General features: G+C 37.1%; 1 protein-coding gene across 5 annotated transcripts in view; it reads right to left on the minus strand.

The window, feature by feature from the left end:
* Positions 1 to 20,879, minus strand: part of KHDRBS3 (KH RNA binding domain containing, signal transduction associated 3) — a 95,392-nt gene that overhangs the window by 52,542 nt on the left and 21,971 nt on the right. For all 5 annotated transcript variants that reach the window (XR_012040569.1, XM_072851155.1, XM_072851154.1 and 2 more), the window contains exons 2-3: positions 17,105 to 17,223; positions 4,722 to 4,838 (exon numbers count right to left, since the gene is read on the minus strand). Coding sequence is in view for 4 of the 5 variants with exons in the window: in XM_072851155.1 (XP_072707256.1) it covers positions 4,722 to 4,838; positions 17,105 to 17,223 (236 nt within the window). In the remaining variant the exon portion in view is untranslated. The remainder of the gene's footprint in view (positions 1 to 4,721; positions 4,839 to 17,104; positions 17,224 to 20,879) is intronic.

A 20,879-nucleotide genomic window follows, 5' to 3' on the forward strand; every position in this document is an offset into this window, starting at 1 on the left:
AACAGGTTTGATCTAATATTCCACAAGAGCAAGATTTCTTTTACCAATATTATTTAAATCTGTTCTTAGTATCATTGCACAGCTCAGATACTTCTTATTTTCTGTTCTCACTGAGATTTCTACCCCATAAGTACATCCTTCACAGAACTGTGCTACTTGGACATGAAACTAACAGTTCAGCATATGAGACAAGGAGGAGGACATTAGAGGAAAAAAAAAAGAGTTCAACTATTTAAGAACTGAGTTTATTTTTTATTCTGCTTCACCCAACCCACTTCAACATGACTGAAAAACTATGATTTCAGTGTAGCGGAACAGAGCTCACTTCTCTTGAATACTTGCAATCACATGCAAAATGTTCACAGACCTAAAGGACATTTGCTAGTCTCAGGTAGGCTCTCTGCGCCCCCCATGTGTGTTTGTGACTGGTCCATTCCAGGAGATTAAGCCACCTTTAAAAATAGTTTCATTATTACCAGATAGCAGAACTGCTAAGAATTTGGTATAATGTTATCTAAAAAACCCAAAGCCCTAAGAACTCTATTGTATTTAGCAAGCACCAGGTAAGTACTTCATCCCTTAGATGACTAAAATTATATAGTTTCAGTGATAGTTGAAACCTCCCCACTCACACCCCCCTTAATTATGGGTTGAGGTTTATAAATGACAATCCATTACTGCTTCTCATAAATAACATTCTTGTCAGACTATATTCAACTAGGGGGATGTTTAAAAAAATCAACAGAATCTAGTTAACTGTTAGAGCATCCACAGCAAGAATATTAAGAGGCCAGAGACAGCAGGATTAGACTTTGTCAGCAAAACCATTATCTTGTTGATACAAATAACAGATCTTAGAAATAAGAAGTAAACCAATATGAACACTACAGCTCAAACATTTAGTTTTAATAGGAACTCTCACTTAAGTATTTAAGCACAGTTATTCAAGACACATGAACCATCATCTAGCACTGGAAGCTAGATGTTTTCATCAGTGGAGTTCCACATAGACTTTGTTTTTTAGTATATACATGCTATCAAGCATCCCCTGTCCCTTTTTTTGAAGGGGAAAAAAAATCACTTTGCAGTTAGATGTGCAGAGAATTGAGAATTAAGAAAATTCATTTCTGTGGTTATCAGTCAGCTTGCCTGGTAATAGCATCAAGCAATAGAAACATCACAATTTCATGTGCAGTGTCTGGTGAAAAAGGATCCCAGTCAGCAATTTTAACAAAACATCCAAGATATTTCAATGCAGATTGTTCTCAAATCATTCCCATAAGCAAGCTTTTACTTTATCCTTTCTTCTTGTTTCACTTGCAAAGTTCACTTTAATTTTTTTTCCCCATTCTGTATCATGACTTGGCAACACACTACTGTCCACAGCTCTTAACAGCACACAAATGCTAAAGAGCTCATCCACTGTGGCCTACATCTCCCAATCTTGGGCACACATTAAGAATTTCAGGCTTTATTCCCCATGATGACAAACAAAAGCCACAGCTTGCTCCCATTCCAGTATCTTTCACTGATAGTATTTTTAGCTCCCACAAAACCCTCTGCCTTCCATTACTTGACAGTACATACATGGCTAGGCTCGCCTGGTCCATGTGGATGCTGTGTGGCCAGCCAAAACAGAGAACTTTATTTCTCCTTGACTGCAATGGAGATTTTTGAGAGATGCTGAAAGGATGAAAGTAAAGCAGATATGGAAAAAGGGAGCTAAAAGACAGCAAGGTGGTCACTTCCTTTAGTTTTTTTAAAAACCTGTCCTTTAAGTCTCCCTCTTCTCACACAAAATCTATCACACCAAATGGTTCATGGCTTGGACAAGCTGATGTAACTTATGTTTTCAGTACAGACACATCCCTGCAGTACTGCACTCTGGGAGCCTTATGACAAAGCTCACTATTTGCTTTGTACCTTGTGCTCTTATATTTCATCCCTTCATGGTCCAGAACAAAGCAGAGTACTAGCACAGCTTATGATGCATAGCAGCACAAGGCATCTGGCAATATGCCTCCTAAAGACAGTTAATATACTTTGCCCTGTATTCTGTTGTACCTATGCACCATGTTTCTTTTCATCCTATTTGTCAAGCTATCAAGAACCAGATACCAGCCCTAGAACACTACTGCTTTAAATTAGTTGAGCAGTAGTATTTATCAAAATAAATGCTCATAGTACTGTCCATTTTCATCTCTACTACACCACCTTTGATTTAGGTTGTAAGGGGTTTTTTTGGGTACTACCCAATATCTCTTTTTAACATTACCTTAAAGGAAGTTTATCTTCTGTCAGATTTTAAAGACCATTCGGAATACTGAAGTTGAAAGGCCTGTACCAGTCTCAAACTATTGATAATACAGGAATAACCAATTGGGGTTGAAGGCTTTATTTAACTATTATTTATTTAGATTTGCAATACAAAAGCCATCTTGTCATGCAATAAAGAAATTCCAAAATGGGTCCTGTTACTTTTTCACTCTCCCATAGACACATGAAAGCCTGAATAGTCTAGCAGAAGGTATCTCTGCACTGAGCAATGACTCATGAAAAGCCAGTGATGAAGTGACAGCACAGCTTGAAAAAACATGCTAATGGAAGAGAAGAATTACTGAATTTAGATACTGCACATGACAAGTAGATGCATGAAATGGTTCTCCAGATGTTGACAAAGAAGTGGAAATAGAAACACTAGACAGATTCTACAACTCAAGTTTTTAATCAGTAAGGAACAAAGATCCAGTGAAAACACTTTCCTGAACGTGCTCTTTTTAGACCCAGGTCTCTTATTATTTAAATGAATTTAAAGTGAGACAGAATCCTGTGTTTCCTGTTTTATACCTTTCCCTAGAGCACTTGCAGAAGGTAATTGTGTTCTTTGCTATGTTTTGTCAACCTTTCATATCGGTCAGCTTTCTTCCACAAGTCTTTGAAGTTCTCATAAAGCTAAAAAAAGTATCTAAAAATTTGGCTTAGCCAGAGAAGCCTACAGAGCTTACTGCCACTTTTCTTCAGGAAAGAGGTAACAATCATACATTTAAAACTGGTAATGTAGCAGGTGTACTAACATATAAGTCATAATTACATCATTACCAAAGGAAACAAGAGAAGTTCAAATTATTCAAGTGTAATTCTTTAAGACTCTTCTTCAGGATTCTGAGATTCAAGTTCAAATCGGAACTTTTCAGCTTGAGCTTCTACTTTTAATAAAACAAGCTTTTTTAATACTGCAGAGCCATTAGAAAAACTCAGGGGCCTTCCTAGTCCATGATGCATCATATTTTGATATAGAAACATGTAATCCAGCAGCATAATGTCAGTTTGACACGTTCCACAAGAACTGAGAAAGTTCAGCAAGTGTCATTTAAAACAGTGTTTGAAGCCTTACTTTGTCATCCTGGCTTAGTAGCCAATTTAGTTTATATTCATTGGGGTTTTTTTCTAGTTGAATTGTCATATTTCAAGTTTAGTATTTAATAACTAATTGTGTAGCATTTGAAATTGCATTATCTGTATTATGTATTATATAACAGCTCATTCAAAAAACCCATTTCATATTTTCAAGGCTTTATTAAGTTTTTATAAACAAGTTATATTTATGTAAGCTATATTTAATAAATATTTTCAAGAAGGAATTAAAAGAGTTAGCTTTGGAGTTGTATAAAAAATAAGGTCATTTATGGGCTCAGATAAAGGTCTTGATAAATACTTTATAAATCACATAACATATTTCGCTGATAGAGAAATATGCTGAAAAAAATACATAGTTTAGGAAATTCAGTAGCCCGCCCTCTAAGTCACTCTTCCATATGTATGTCATTATCAGTCTTTACAGCACACAGTATTTTTAAGTTTCAGACTACATAACCACAGAAAGATTTCACTGGAGGCCTATAAAACATGGTATGCTACAGGCAAGAAATATGTTCAGTGTTTTAATTTGTATCATTAGGAATGCTCCAATTAAAAAATGCAGCTTACCAGACAGGTGACATATCTCCTTACTGATGTACCCTTATCTGCTATAAATTTGTCCAGAGATTTATTTCAGTAAAGGGTGAAACTGATTAGTACAAACACCTATCAAGCTAAAGGTTTCTCTTCTACTGTCTACTTTGGCTCTTGTAATGGATACATTCATTACATCTTGTATGGATACATCCTGTAACCAAATACTTCCCATAGAAACAATTGCAATTTGTCAATTGCTTAAGCTGCATAAGTCATCCTCAGAGCTGTGAAATTTTTTCCAGTTGTATTTTATCTCCTTTCATCAGCTATTTTTCTTTGTCTAGAAGTGTTATTAATGATATTAAATTTAAATGTTACATGTTTTCATGTGACAATGTTTGGACCTATCTAGAAATCAGGTTCCTTCAAAAGTGAGAACACTACCATGTTCACCTGGGCATTACCCATTACAAGCTGTACAAGATCAACCTAGAACACACCACTGGTAATGCCCCACGTACACCCCCAAGGACCGTAGTTTGGGAGGGGCTAAGTACAACTCATGGTAGCCTCAAATACTCAGAGTCAAAACAGACTCCTTGGAGAAAAGAGACTCCATCTGAATCTAACCAATGCAAGGATATCCTATGCTTTTTATTTGCTCCCTAATTTTTGTCACAGGGTTTGTTCACCTCCCTAAAATCTTCAGGGAAAAGTTGCGAAATCCAGGTATCAAACACTCCATTAGCATACTCAGGTCTTACCTTTGTCTTGTCCCTCATAGAACCTTTTCCCAAAATAGACATTTTTGTCAGTGTTTCTTCCTGTAAGCGCTTTAGAGAATTGCCACGTGGACCCAAAAGTTTTCCCACAAAGTTGAACTACAAGAAAACAAAAAAACATTAAGCTCATTGGATTTTTAAGCATAAATGAACAAGGAAAATGGAATATTTTGCTGAAACAACTTTGTTCTAGGTGCAAATAAGTATTAGGTCATAAACTACACAGTCATTAAGTCATTAGGACAGTTAACAGCATGTCAGTGGTTCTACCAGGTGCCAACAGAAACACAGAAGTATCTGAACTCAAAGAACTCTAATAGTATAAAGAGAACTTTGTGTTTATCACATTCAACACTGAGAACAGATGTGCTCAAACTGCAATTCAATTTTCAACAGCTGTTCCCAGGTACATAAAACCATAAAAACAAAGCTGGCAGCAGTCTCAGATACAATACTATCCAACCAAAGCTCTGAAGAGAAAAAAATCTTAATTGCCTTATCCTCCTTTGAAGATTTATGAAGTAATACCGCAACCCAGACAATATACCCTACACTAAAACACAGAAACAAACAGGGAATTAAATCCAGCGAACATAAGCATATAAATCCAGTCCCAAACCAGAATCAACACTCAAGATCTTCCCAACTACCACTCAACCCCCATTATCACTAAAGTTTACCAAAACCAGTTGGGGTTCATAACCACAGCACTACACCATTAAGATAACTAGGGAGAAGAAAGTGGAGAGCCACAAAAATAAAGGAAGACAAGGAAAACCCAACCATTTCCATTCATAGAAAACACCAAAACATACAGCTGGTGCTCTTTCAGCCCAGAAGGTGCTTCAGAGGGAAAGTAGGCTAAAGAAAACAGGTATCAAAAATCCATTCATAATAAAGGAAAACAAAAAGGGAGAATCTGCCTATTGTCACTTGAACACAAAACTGGACTTAGTAGAGCTAGAAGCTGTAAAAGTTCTGACGAGCACTGCTCCGTAGGGCATAAATTCCCAGTCACACATACCATGAGAAAAGCTGTGTACATTCAGCAGTCCACTTTCATATATCACTGCACTGTATTTTGGAAGGTATATAAAATTTGAAGTTACAGAGAAGTTAGAGAAGACGAGGATTCACTTAAAGTATGCAGACAACTATTTCAGTTGGGAAAAAAAATCACAAAAAAGAGAGCTGATAAACACTTGGAAGTTGGTATGGAATGCTGTAAACACTTCCTGAAAGTAGTAATTTATTCCTGTATTGGATTTACATGGCAAAGTTTTGGTAGCAGGAGGCTGCAGGGGTGACTTCTGTGAGAAGATGCCAGAAATTGCCCCCATGTTGGATAGAGCCAGCTCCAAGACAGACCCACCACTGCCCAAAGCTTAGCCCATCAAGCAACATTGCACCTATGTGTTAACATAGGTAAGAAAGCGTAAAAAACACTGCAAAATTGAGACAAGTGAGAAAATGCGAGAGAAACAGCCCTGCAGACACCAAGGTCAGTGAAGATGGGGGAGGAGGTGCTCCAGGCATCAGAGCAGAGATTCCCCTACAGCCTGTGGAAAAGACCATGGTGAGGAAGGCTGTACTCCTGCAGCCCATGGAGGACTACAGTGGAGCAGATATCCCCCTGCAGCCCTTGGAGAACCCCACACCAGAGCAGGTGGATGTGCCCTGAGGGAAGCTGCAGCCCATGGAGAGCCCATGCTGGGGCAGGCTCCTGGCAGGAGCTGTGACCCCATGGGGGACCCACAGTGGAGCAGTCTGTTCCACAGGGTACAGTCCTTCAGGAATGGACCCACACTGGAGCAGTTCTTGAACTGCAGCCCATGGGAAGGGCCCACATTGGAGCAGTTTGTGAATGACTATCCTGCAGGAGGAACCCCAGGCTGGAGCAGGGGAAGAGCATGAGGAGGAAGGAGCAGCAGAAACAGTGTTATGAGTTGACCACAACTCCCATTCCCTATGTCCCTGTGCCACTTGGGGGAAGGAGGTAGAAGAGTCAGCAGTGCAGTTGAGCCTGGAAAGAAGAGGGGGATGTAAGAAAGACAGTTGGACTAGATGATCTTAGAGATCTTTTCCAACCTTAATGATTCTATGATTCTCTGAAAGGTGTTTTTAGTTTTGTTTTTTCTCACTATCCTTCTGTTACAATTAACCAGCAATAAATTAATCTTCCCCAGTCAAGTCTGTGTTGCCCATGACCAACTGGTGAGTGACCTCCCTGTCTTTATCTCAACCCACAAGCTTTTCATCTTACTTTCTCCCCTCACACTGTTGAGGAGGGGGAGTGACAGAGCAGCTTGGTGGGCACCTGGCAGCCAGCAAAGGTCAAGCCACCACAATTCCTGTCAAAATACTGCAATAGAGATTACTTAAAACTACTGTTCAGGAATATTTACTACCCCCAATGAAACTTTGTAAAACCAGGATATTCACACTGTTGGAATCTAAAGTGACACAATCATGTCAACAGAAAGACCATTTTAGGCACAAGTAAAATATAGTGATGCTAAAGAGCAAACAGGCTTAAACTACTTCTTTGTGGCCTCAGATTTATGAAACAGTGTCCTGGTTTTGGCTGGGATAGAGTTAATTTTCTTCCTAGTAGCTGGTATAGTGCTGTGGTTTGGATTTAGTATGAAAATAATATTGGTAACACACTGATGTTTTTGGCTGTTGCTAAGTGGTGTTTACACTGGTCAAGGACTTTTCAGCTTCCCATGCTCTACCAGGTGCACAAGAAGCTGGGAGGGGGCACAGCCAGGACAGCTGACCCCAACTGCCCAAAGGGCTGTTCCATACCATATGATGTCATGCTCAGTACATAAAATGGGGGGAGTTGACCAGGGGGCAGCAGTCACTGCTCAGGGACTGGCTGGGCATCAGTCAGCAGGTGGTGAGTGGTTGCATCACCTGTTTTTTTTCCCTTAGGTTTTGTTCCTCTCACTCCCTTGTTGTTTTTCTTCTCATTACAATTTACTATTATTATTTTTTGTTCCAATTATTAAACTGTTCTTATCTCAACCCAAGAATTTTCTTACTTCTGCTCTTTTGATTCTCCCCCATATCCCACCAGGGGGGAGGAGGGTGAGCAAGCATCTGGGTGGTACTTAATTGCCAACTAGGGCTAAACCACAACGAACAGTATGTAAGTTCTTTGACTGTTCCTCTACTACTGTGTCACTAAAGGGCCAAGATGGGCTTCTTATCTCCCTACTCCTCTGGAGAAGTTTGAAAACACTTAACAATAGGGTAGCAGCAGCTCAAAATCCTTTACGGCTTCATTGGAAGTACTGATGGAAAAAAGGCCCAGCTGCAGTCACCCTACAATGCAGAAAGTCTACAGCTCCAGTTCACCTACTTCAGCTTCAGACAAAAAGAAACACAAGCATTAAAAGCCTACTAAATATGAAAATATAATTTCATTCCCCTTGGTACTTGCAAGTTCAATTCCCAATGTAGACCCAAGTTGGAACCAAGATACAATTGAGTAAATTGCTTATGGATGACTATAGTCCACAGAAGCTATTAAATCTAAGGCCTTGCATTAACTAGTCTTTTCTGAAATTATCAGGCCAAATAAAGAAATTGTCCGAGGATTTCTTGAAGTTTGTTTTGAGGTATATTCCATTTTTTTTCTTATGGTTCCTAAGATACAGTTAAGGAAAACATTCACCAGAAATAGGTTGCCCAGGAAAACAGTATAAATCTCCCATGCTGAGAATATTCAAGACTTAGGGCCACTGATGAGGCCCTGTGTAATCTAATTTACAGTCATGATTTCAACAGAAGGTTGGACCAGATGTTCTCTAGAGGTCCCCTCCAACTTAGACTTCTGATTTTATTATTTCTGGAGGTATAACTGCAAGGAAAGCAAACAAATTGAGACAATTCATAACAAGGCTGAACTTCCAGAAGTTAGTAACTCCTTGTCAACAGTTTCCTTAGATAAAGGATCATTACTTTTGAACAGGGAGTTCATAGTTAAGCTCAAATGAAAGCTTTCCTATAGTGGAATACCACGTATTTTTCAAGCATTACTTAAGATTACTTATGTTTACTTTAAAATAGCCTTGTAAGTTATTAGTAACAAAAATAAACACTGCATACACTTAAAATGAGAGATTTTTCCATTTACAGTAAAGTATGCTGAAATTATTTCAGAATGTTGAGTACCTGTCATCCAATACAGTCTAAATTTCTAGCAGTAATCTTAGTTAAAATAGTCAGATGAAATTTTACTGAATTTTTGACAGCAATTTAGGAGTAAGCAAGCATGTATTTAACTATGCAATGCATAGCTCTGAATATGACTTCCTAACTGGAACAAACAACTACCTGACAATTAAAATACAAACTACAAGTCATAACAAATGGAAGTTTATACCTGCAACAAAAGTGAAATCCACTTTGTGTCTAATCAAAGTAACTAAAAGGCTTCAGCACTCAGAAGGTATTCCAAAGCACATTTGTTTACTCCAGCTGTATTGTTTATTTTAATTAAAGCCAAATAGCTTAATATGTTGTGTATATCTAAAACTTGACCTACAAAACTTGTAGGTTGTCACTTAAGTTGTCAAAAGTTGTCATCTTCACAAAACCAAAAAATCTCTAGTGTTGAAGCTAGATGCTATGGTAGCAATACAAGTAGCTGCACAGATGACATGTTCTAGACAACGCATTTAATGAACATGAAAATGTATTAGCTGTAGCCTGAGATCCACTCAACTATTCTTTCCTGTGCACCGAGGCTCCAAATATTAGATTTGACAAGTCTGAAGCATGAGAAACCTGTGCTGCAAGTCTGAAATTCCGCTGATTTGAAAGCACGGTACCTCTGGATGTAGCTTAAAAACACGACTAACGTTGAAGGTTACTAAAAAATGGCTTGCAATGCAGTCCCAAAGCCTTTTTGCTCCCATGTAACAAAGCTAAAAAGCTTAGGAACACTTCAGTTGATTATTCCATAAATAAAATCCATTTCTCATATTGAATGAATCCTTTCAGTAGAAAACAGATTTACTTTGAACAGGTACTGGATTTTGTTCAAACTATTGGTTTATCTCCCTTTTACATCAAATTGGAAACATCTGATCAGCAAAGGTTTATTTTGAAATATTTCATAGAGATATAGAAACACTTAAAAAGATATCAGCCAATAAGTTACTATCATTATTTATACACTTTATCCCCAGCAATCAAGGAGTAGAAGGACTCAAACCTAAAGGTACAAAACCACCACACAGCACGACAAGTTTTCATTACAAAAGCAACAAATCCAGGCTATCTGCTGGTGGAACAGAAGCAAATAAGCCTGGCAGATCCAAGTTAACTCTTACACAAGATAGCTCATGTACAAGTTTCATGGGCACTTCCCATGCCTCACATTCCTAGAGTTTATTTGCCCAAGAGCACGAGAACAAAAAACAAATTCGGGTTTAGTATTGAACTCAAGCTTATAAACTCTGAATTATCAGCACTGGATAGTAACAAAAGAACATCTGAGCAGCTCCATACAAGTCAGATCAGTCACATGCACTAGCTCTGGCTCAGAATCAGACATGCCAGACTCCACTCTTCACTCATCCTTCTCCCTAGTACAGCATGATCCTATCTGAACTGCCATAAATACCCAAAATTGTCCTCAAGTTCACTAGCTTCAGCTTAACTTTGTATTAAAGCAGTCACGCTGCTTTCCAATGCAAGCTGGTCTGGAAGCTACTGCCATATTCAGTTCTACAGGATAGCTGAACTCTGAAGAGCCAGCCATGAATGTGATTCATCCAGTGTAGAATAATCGATGTTAAATCAAGGCTTGTCTATACATTAAGACAGCTTCTGATGTCTTCGGTAATAATCAGCATCTTAAGGATTATGGTATATGAAATGGAAGATCAAGTCCCCAACTCAAAGTTGCTTCTAGACCAGCTCTGAAGGATATGCCAAATATGGCACCTCAAACAAGATTACAGCAAAACATTTAAGGCAACTTTGCAAAAATACTATCAAGATTCAGATTAACAGAGCTGATAGGAGACAATTGGAGAAGATGGGAAAAGCTGTTACCCCAGCTACAGTTCAAGCCAAATACTCCAATCATGATAAATGGTACCCTCTGTAGTCTTACATCACTACAAAGTATCACCAGATATACATTAGTTTGAGCAAAAGGATGTGAGACTTATGGGGTGTTCTTATTTCCTAAAGCCTCTGATAACTGAAAGCACATACCCCAATATCTACACCTCTGGTTTACTTTGTGGTTAAAGATACACCATGAAGTGCAACAGCCCCTTCTCAAATTCCTCAGATATGGGATTCTATCCCTTGGCCACAGTGTCCACTAGCCAAACACACACTGGTTAACTATACTGAAAGCATGGATTTGTTTTGCTTTCACACATTATCTTAAACTGCTGTATAACTACAAAATCTCTAATTTAAAATACATTTTTAATAGAAAAATTTATAGAAATAGAAAAATGAATCAATAATCAGGTTTTTGCTTGGAAATTGTTTCCTTTCTAGATATTCATAAATCCTCATTTTAAGAAGCATTTTTACAGATATAGTACAATGGAGATTAGGGACATCGCTGCTTAACACCCATTTCTTCAGAATCTCCAAATCAAAATATGACTAACAGTTATCTAGAGATTTATTTCCTTACTAGATCACTGCTTGAAACTATTCCCTGAAAACAGTTCTGGAGAAAACACAGCTACAAAGAGTATACAAGTGAGACATTCTCTTCATAAGCATTTGAACTACTATATGAATCTCAGCAAAAAAGGAACTAATGTCAATGCTACAGAGTTTTTAAATGTATATATTACAGAAAGGGGGATATAATAGAAAAAGTAATCCTTGTTTATCCCCACCAAGACAAGTCTGCTGAGAATGGTTCATCCAGCTTAAAATGCTTAGTGAAAATATAAATGCTTGACCAAATGCTTTCCTGTAAAGCTCTAAGTAAGCCATTGTCATTAAAGCCATAGAAAGCTTTCTTGGCATATTACTTTTCTGCAATGGTTCCTCTGTGATAGGGTCACTACAAAAAAATAAAAATAGTTAAATTAAGATTCAGAGCATTTTCCCTTACAGTGACCTGAAAGCAGGAAATCATCAAGACTTTTCTTACTCATTTCAAGAAAATAAGGTTTCTAGAGAAAGGTAAATGCTTCAAGCATCTATGTTGTACATCAAACTACTCTCTCCTTCACACAACACAGTAATAGGACTTTAGACATTTAGTCACAACAGAAAGCTTGGTCAATTACTATAAAGTTGTTCAAAAGTTATCCCTGGTATTACATTTGATGCTTGTTTCTCCATGTCACTTACAGTTATACAACCACATTTTCAGTCCTTCTCTAGGAAATCCTCAGAACTAAGGTATTATGAAAAATTGTTTTCTAACTAGTCATGTGATTAAAATATTAATCTCTCCATGACTTTACATAAAAACTGTAGATACACTGTATATGACAATGTTTAAAATAGATATTGTTGTGGTTTAACCCCAGTCAGCAACTAAGCACACAGCTGCTCACTCACCCTCCCCGCACCAGTGGGATGGGGGAGAATCTAGAAAAAAGTAAAACCCATGGGTTGCAGATAAAGACAGTTTAATAGGACAGCAGAGGAAGAGAAAATAACAATAGAATGTACAAAACAAGTGATGCACAATGCCATTGCTCCGCAGCAGTCAGCACCACCTGCTGATCGATGCCCAGCCAGTCCCCAAGCAGCAATTGCTGCTCCTTGGCCAATTCCCCCCAGTTTCTATACTGGGCATGACATCATATGGCATGGAATAGCCCTTTGGCCAGTTGGGGTCAGCTGTCCTGGCTGCCCCCCCCCCCAGCTTCTTGTGCACCTGGCAGAGCATGGGAAGCTGAAAAGTCCTTGACTAGTGTAAGCATTACTTAGCAACGACTAAAACAGTGTTATCGCATTATTCTCATACTAAATCAAAAACACAGGACTATATCAGCTACTAGGGAGAAAATTAACTCTATCCCAGCCAAAACCAGGACAGATATTTTCACTTTAAATGTTGAGCTAAAAGGCTTAAATGGATACCAGTTCTGTAAGTCAGTAACTTTTGAGAATATATATTTAAACTATCACTTCAGGGACACAACACAGAGCATTTCTTACCAACTTCTGAGATTTACCCAGTATTTAAGTGTAGATCTATGAGCAATTTTTAAAATGGTAGCCTGTCACAAAACAGAAATTATTGTTCCCATAGTTTTGATCCATCTCATGGAAAGCCATCATCATTCCATTTATCATCCATGGAAGCTATTTTTCCTCCAGGTTCAGAACACTTGAGTTCACTAAACTGACAAAACAGAATCAGATTTCTGAGACTAAACTACTTTGTGATGCATATTCATTGAATGCATGGGAGGGAGATAACTCCCTCCTGCCTCATTTGTACATATCTAAGCTATGAAACACCTTTCACACATGTTGGCATTTCACAGTAGTGTTAGGACAGATCCAGAGAGTCCCTCCACCAAGACAACCACATCATGACCTTCCATGGCCAGCTCTTTCTGCCTTTATCTAAGTGTGTGCAAGTTTGAAGATTATTTTCAAGCATGAAATACAACAGAAGTACAGATTTAAGGGTCACATTTTCACACTTGACCTAGACTCAGCTGAGGTATTCAGCTGATCAAATAGCAAGGTGTATTAAATCACCCTGAACTCCATTGCGTAAGCTGACAAGATCTCATTCCACTAACTGCAGTTTAGAAATCCAGCATCCACATGGACTCCTACATATAGGTAACGATTTAGAACTGAATCCTACCTCAAAAAGTTGGCCCTTTTCCTATAAGGTTGCATAAAAGCCCTAACCTCTCTAATCCTTGCTTGTAGCACATCCCAGTTACAATAGGATTGTAGACAGCATTAGCAAAGCATATTCAAGCCTCACCTAAATACCTCAGATTGAATTGCTGTGATGTGGAAATTAGACTTCAGAGGAATCTGTAGAGCTGGACTAGCCTGAAAAATTACTAACAAGATTGTATACAATTGGATTTTGAAAAGACTTGACTGGACCTGCAATCTATAGAAGAGTTTCCACAAGGTTTTGTCTTACCAAGCAAGACTGTCACCATATCAAGACATATTAATGCAGGTGTTTTTCTAATGCATACAGGAGTCTAAAGCACACAAATGAATAAATTAATTCAAATGCACTAACTAGCCTCAAGCAGAAACTGAACATAACACCTGGGACTATCTTGACAAATTATTTCATAAAGCAGAAAAAAAATCAGGCTGTCTTGGTTATTCTATCACCTTCTATCAAGGTCCTGACATGAAAAACATTTAGGCCAACTAGCTCTAGTATGAGATATTAGGCCTGTTAACATTGCCAAAGTCCGAGCAAGACAAAAGGTCCCAGCTAAAGTATATAAATACATAGTACCATAGAAGCAACCAAGAGCTGTTAGGTAGGAGGTAAATTAAGCACATCAACACAGACATTCAACTGTTTGCACACTAAGCAGAAGACCAGAAACTCATAGGGTTTTTTCAGGGAGAGCAAAGATGCCCAAAAAGTGAAATACCTACTTTTGAATCTGAGGCCTACCAGATTCTTTTCCAATAGAAACCCGGCTGCTCTGAACTTCAGTTGAATAGCTTTCTGCTGCAGTTAACCTGTCACCTTCCAGGGCTGACAGAGGTAATGAGGCTGAATTTGCACAGAACCCAGATATAAGCCCATGAAAATATATCTGACAGGACAGGTAATGTGAGCAGGCATTACAACGCCAGGTTGATCGGATCAGAGCTAGGGCTGCCTGACCCATGTTGAGGCCATTATGATTTATTCAAGGAGTCAGAGTTAGAGAGGAGTTCTAAAGAGGGAAAGGGCAATGAAATACTTAAGGAAACTTAAGTTAACCCTGTGTCAGGTCTAGTAAGCTGTCTGAACACGTGTAGTGCACTGGTGGGCTGTTTTGGTCCAGAGACCTCATTTATCACAAAAAATTATGATTGATATTTCATTAATCCTATCAATATACCTGAACAGCAGAGGCATCTTTGCTTGCTGGAGTCACTGGCAAATATAAACAAAGGAATAGTTTCTGCTAGCAAAATCACTTATATTTGTAGTTAGCTTCATTTTCAGATATTAAACCCTGTTAAGGATTTAATAACTTTAATAACTTGCTTTTTTAATCCTGTTTAAAAGCAGGATCATTTATTTGGGGAAGCACTATTCTATTCATAAAGTTGAAGCAAACTTAATTTTTCCTCACCACTTTCTGGATACTCAAGTTTGCCAGATTCAACCCAAACTGGTACCCTAAATGCTAGTTTGACAGGTTTATCAATTATTGTAGTGACATGGTCAGCTTCAAACAGCAGATTCTCAGTTCACTAACACCAAAAAGACTACATCGCCTGAAAGACTGGAAGTATCTTTTTGTTCAGGATCTTGCACTATAACAGCATTACTGTGGACTGCAAGCATAGAGAAAGAGATGCCAGCTTGCTAGGAGAACTGCTCTAAATCAAATATTCACATGCAGAAAAGCTTTTTGCACAGATTTCATCCATATTTAAGTCTTAAATTTCATTCTTCTGAAGCATTTGTCACCAATCCTGATCAGGAGGAGGAAGAAAATTGCTCTTAAATCAGAAACAAATCTTTTAACCATTTTTCTGAGGAACTATCACTTGGTACCTTCTACAAATGACACATCTGCACTAATACTAACACCTCTTGTAGCCAAAATGGTCTATAAAACTGCATACATGCACAGAAAAGAACAGCATAGAGGCGTAAAGCATTTATGTGAAGTATCATTTCAGGTTTTGTAAGTACCATGTAATACCTTCTGCTGAAGTCCTGCAGAATCTGAATATACAATGCATGCACTCTAAATACAACTCAGTGAAACCAAGATGAATGGAGTCATTTCATAACTACCCCAAAAGACTTGATAAATCAACCCTAATTTCTGAGCCCTCCTCTGAACACACTTAACAGAAGTGGATTCGTCTTTAGAGCAAATATAAGGATGCAGAAAGACTTTCTTCCCTTGTGTACAGGCATTCAAAACTCGTGACTCACTGCAGACTACGGTATGCCAGGATAAGGCTCTCAGTTTGCTATGTTGAAGCTATGTCACTTCGTAACATTTATATAGGTTTATTAGATCTCAGAAATAAAACCACAAGCCTGGTCCTAGTAAACAAGTGATACCAAACTGCAGTGACCACTTGTGGTTTAGGGCGGGTATTTTTCAGGGAAGTTCAAGAGTACTGTCATAAGTCTGAATTCATAGTCACCTCCCAGACTACTACTCTACAGTGAGAAATTTTAATTCCTTTTGACTATATGGAATCTTTAATGAGTAAGCTTTAAAATAAATATCCATGTATATGTAATAAAACAGAAGTTTTAAGAAAAATTGAGCTCCCCTATATCGGGGTAAAAATAAGTGGTATGCAATCTTGAATTCACTGGAGCAGTATTTAATGAAACTTTGAACAGCAGTAAACCAATCCCTGCAAGTTCCCCAGCATGGTCTGAGGAAAACACTGACAGAAAAAGTCTTCCTAAAGAAATGGAAGGAGTGAAGTAATTCCTTTCCTCCATGAGCAGAAACAGAAGTAATCTTGAAGTTTAGTAGGAAGAAAAAGCCATTTCAAACAAGTGAAAAAATGCTAATCTGATTTTCATAACATTAACCTTAAAATTTAAAAAGGGACCAAAAGAATAAAGGTTCCACAGCCTATTGAATGTTGAATAAATGCTTCCAGGTAGCGATATTTTAGTGCAGGATAATACTTGGCAGTAAAGAAGTGTTAAGTGGTGGTCAGACATTAACAAAACAGTCCCTACCCCTCCAGAATAGACTGTATAATTTAGTAGTGCAGATTTAACTAATTCAAGACTAACAATGGCTGAAACTTAAGAGGATGAGAAGAAAAAGTTCACACAGTGAGTTCCTTTTATGGTGCATTTTAAGCTGTACTTCTACCTACAATAAGAAAGTTTCAAAGCCTGGCATCAGAGTCAACTGAAATATACTTCATTCATTTTGCTGTTCTGAAGGAGGATCCTGCTATCCTGAAAATATGATTCATTTACCATTTGTTCTCAACATACTATTATTTTGCATGACCAGCACCACTTTCCTACACATTTATTCCAACAAGAACCATTCCTACCTTAGAAATTCTATGGAACAGGCTGCAGAACAGCAATAATAGAGACTGTTAATACTATTTTAAATGTAACAGTTAAACTAGTTGAGATATTAGTGGAATATCTTCTATAAGCATTTAGATTTATAAAATATGAAAATTGGGCTTACCTTAGGGAATTGTTTTACTGGAATCAAAACTTTTTGTCCCAACTTCATATTTTTATTGATGACTACATCAATATACTTTTCTTCTTCCTTTCCTTCCCCTTTTTGGAATTTTTCAATTTCTGTTAAAGGAAAAAAGTTAGTTATTTTCTCAGTTTAATATAACAATCTAAAAGCTGAGAATCTTCAAAGGCAGTATAAATTAAAAACTTTAAAACTAATACTGTATGGCATAATACATATGGCATAATGTGTAATTAACATGTAATTAGTTACATAGGTCAATGGGGTAAACCATGTTTTGCTTTTTCAGGCTTTAATACTCACATTCATATCAGCACCTTGAATTAGCACTGCAAGCATTGTAAATGCTAACTTTTAGCTTAATACTTAGGATACATTTACCTTTTATATGGCTCAAGCAGGAAAAACTATTCTTAGATACCTTTATTCATTTTTAAATTCAAATATTTACAGCATAGTTGAATACTTGACTATTTTATCCCTCTATACTATAAACAAAGTATAGAGTTTTAATGGTGGTTGTCTACAATGTACTTATGAGCAAATGTCAAATCAATCTTTCAAAATTTCAGGAATGGAATTGAGGCATGCAGATCATACCCAAAAATCTGAGATTAGTGTTATACCAATGACAACAGAATTCGGAATGAGATTTAGAAGTTCAAACCCAGGCTGCATGACTACTCATTCTAGAGCAACATACAAAACTGATTCTTGATTATAACTCTCCAAACATTGACTCTCCAGTGTGCTAAAGAAAAATCACAGATTTCACTTCATTGGTGGGGAAGTATGAGCATAAAAGGACACTAAAAATGAAGCACTGCTTGAAGTCTTTGCTGGACTGGAGTCCAGCACACTGCGAGTTGCAGTGTTAAACCTGTTAGCACAGGACATACCAAAAATCCAACCAATTTCAGAAGTGTGACAAAGGTTCTTCTATAGACATGTAGCATTTGTCCTCCCAAATCTTCAAATATCTTGTTAGTTTTTAAGAAGAAAACACAGCCTTCTACTCTACTTCACCAGTAGAAGTTAATGACATTTATCAAGACCTTGAAATTTCTTTAGTGGGAATGTGATCTTATGCCAACAGGAGACAAACAAAAACTTTTCAGTGCAAAGAAAACAATCAAAAATATAGAAGGATAAAGCATCCTTTACGTACACGTTAAAAGACAATTTAGTTTAAAAGTACTTGCAATGAAAAACAGAAGGAGTAGTAAACCAACACATTTCTTACTACTGAAAAAAATCCATGCATCATTAGCACCTTTGTGTAATGAATACCAGTTCATTCTCAATTACCACAATAGAAATGAAGATGCTAACATCTTTCTCAATAACTGAAACTCCAGTCTTCCATGCAAGTTTTCACCTCACCAGCACAGAACAGGAAATAAATACAACTGTATTTATTCAAATAAGTGTTCAGTGACTGAGAAACTAAGAAAGCCAAACTACCCTAAGACTACCTGAAGGCTTCTTGAAAGAAAAGCCTTCCCCAGCTATACTTTCAAATCTTCTTGGTAAGTCCCTAGGAAGTTTGATTCATATGGATTCTAGTGAAGTAAACATTCTGGCAGAGCCCTATCAAAGCAACCCTCCTCTGAAGTGTCCTTTATGTTGCAGCATGCTCAGAAAAAACTCCAAACCCCTCAGCCTACTGGCTGGCAACTACTGAGGAACAGCACTCAAATACAAATAAACTACTTTTAACACCCCTGCTTCCTGATATAACAGGGCAGTTATGATAAAGCTCTTTGATTTCTCTTGGAATACAACACTAGATACTCATAGGTTTGTACATTTTACAAGTGGAAAATAGAAACATGACATTTTTAATGCTGCAGTTGGTATACACCATTAACAGTATAAATACTCAAAGCTCAAAACTGATCAGAAGTATGTTGTTCTTTAGCAACATTTTACACCAAGAAATACCAAATATTAAAATTGTAATAAAAATACATCCACTTCGTCATGACTGAAGCAAATGCATTTACAACAAAATTTAATATGACTTATTTTATTATTGACTTTAAATGTTAGGACTAAAATTTGTTCAGAAAAATCAGAAAAGCACAGTTCAACTCCATTCAAGATTGAAAATTAATGCACTGTGTTGCAGTATTTTGGAACAGATCAGTGCAAAGATAGTTAAAGTGATACAAGATCTTTAGAAGTTTTCAGTAGCTATAGTTACTGTTACAGTGAAGGACTTTCTCCTGAAGTAATCTAAACCTACAAAATAAAAGTACCTGTAACATCAAATCCCACCATGCTTTTACAAACTGGTAAAGCTAAAAATTTGTTTTCTCCTGTTGAGTCATATCCTGTTGTGCACAACTGCACAGTATGGCATACACTGCAATCCCCCTGCCCACCAGAAAATTTCATAAAAATTGCATTTCTAGAAGTAGTAAGGAATTTTAAATTAGAACAACAAGTTTATGAATGAACAGTGGTTTAAGGACCTTCTCAAAAGGTGTCAAGAAATATTATACCTAAGTGAGTTTTGTTTCAGGAACATTCAGAGGTCTCAAACGGACTTGTCAAGGTTAAAATGTATTTGTAAAAGTTAAGAGCCAAGTTCTAACAATATCTCAGTAGCATTCCTCGGGTGAGCCAGCTGCATAAATTCCTTAAAAGATCAATACACTGTTATTCATATTTCCTAAATATTTTAGCTTACATAAGTTATTTGAATTCAGTATTTGAAGGACATGACTGCAACAACTTAAATAATGCTAGATAGAATTCTATGGTATTTTGATTTACTCAATACAAAAAAATCAAGGTCATAGAAAGAACATTCTTGCTCTAGTGATCACTCAACTTGAAGTGGCCGAAGTAAATATTAAAAGAAATCCATTCATTACTCTGAAGATCAGTTTTCCTACCCCAAATAGCTACATACTTTTTATTTACCATTTTAAGAACAACCATTTCTTTCTTTATTGTAACTTCCACTGTTTAATCAACTTTATTTGCTTGAAGCAGCTACTGAAACCCATAAGAGGCTGCCAATTAACTCTTAGCAAAATGGATCACAATTTTCCCCATTTGTTTTAAAGTCAAAAGACTTGTTTTTCTTCTAATAAACAGTCATAGACAATTACCATAGCACTACAAAGTAAGATTTTTTCCTATTATGGTCCAAAGTTAATCAAACTGACTTAAGACTTTATGCATACTCACTGCTATCATAAGACTTTCATTTTGAATGAACAATGTCAAGGCCACTGAATTACTGAAAATTTATCTTACATTGAGACCACATTTTATCTCAGATTTCTCTTGTCATTCTTTGCACTCGAATCTAAGATGAATATGAAATAATGTTAAGCATTAGAATTTTACCCATATCTCCACAGCTCACTCAGTATCTATCACATACATCAAGTTTTAGATAATTAGGGAAAAATGCCAGATCACACAGAAAATCCAATCAGATTTTCAAGGTCAAATGGATAGGAAGATTTGCCTTTTCCTAATCCTTAGATTACATTCTGTACTGCTTAGCTATATGAAGCTATGACATTTCCTAGATCACAAATAGTAAATAAACATGTGATTAAAGCTTCCCGTAATGCTAGAGATTAAAATCCCATGTTCTCAGACCAAGGATGCAGCTAATGCAACAGTCCAGGAATTTAACTGGATGAAGTAATAACTGCATGGATTTTTTTCTTTACATTTAATCATAGCAGAGAGATCTAAGCAATGATTACTCCTCAGTTAATTTACCAAA

The sequence above is a fragment of the Ciconia boyciana genome, chromosome 2 (genome assembly GCF_034638445.1).
Source record: "Ciconia boyciana chromosome 2, ASM3463844v1, whole genome shotgun sequence".
Taxonomy (NCBI): Eukaryota; Metazoa; Chordata; class Aves; order Ciconiiformes; family Ciconiidae; genus Ciconia; species Ciconia boyciana.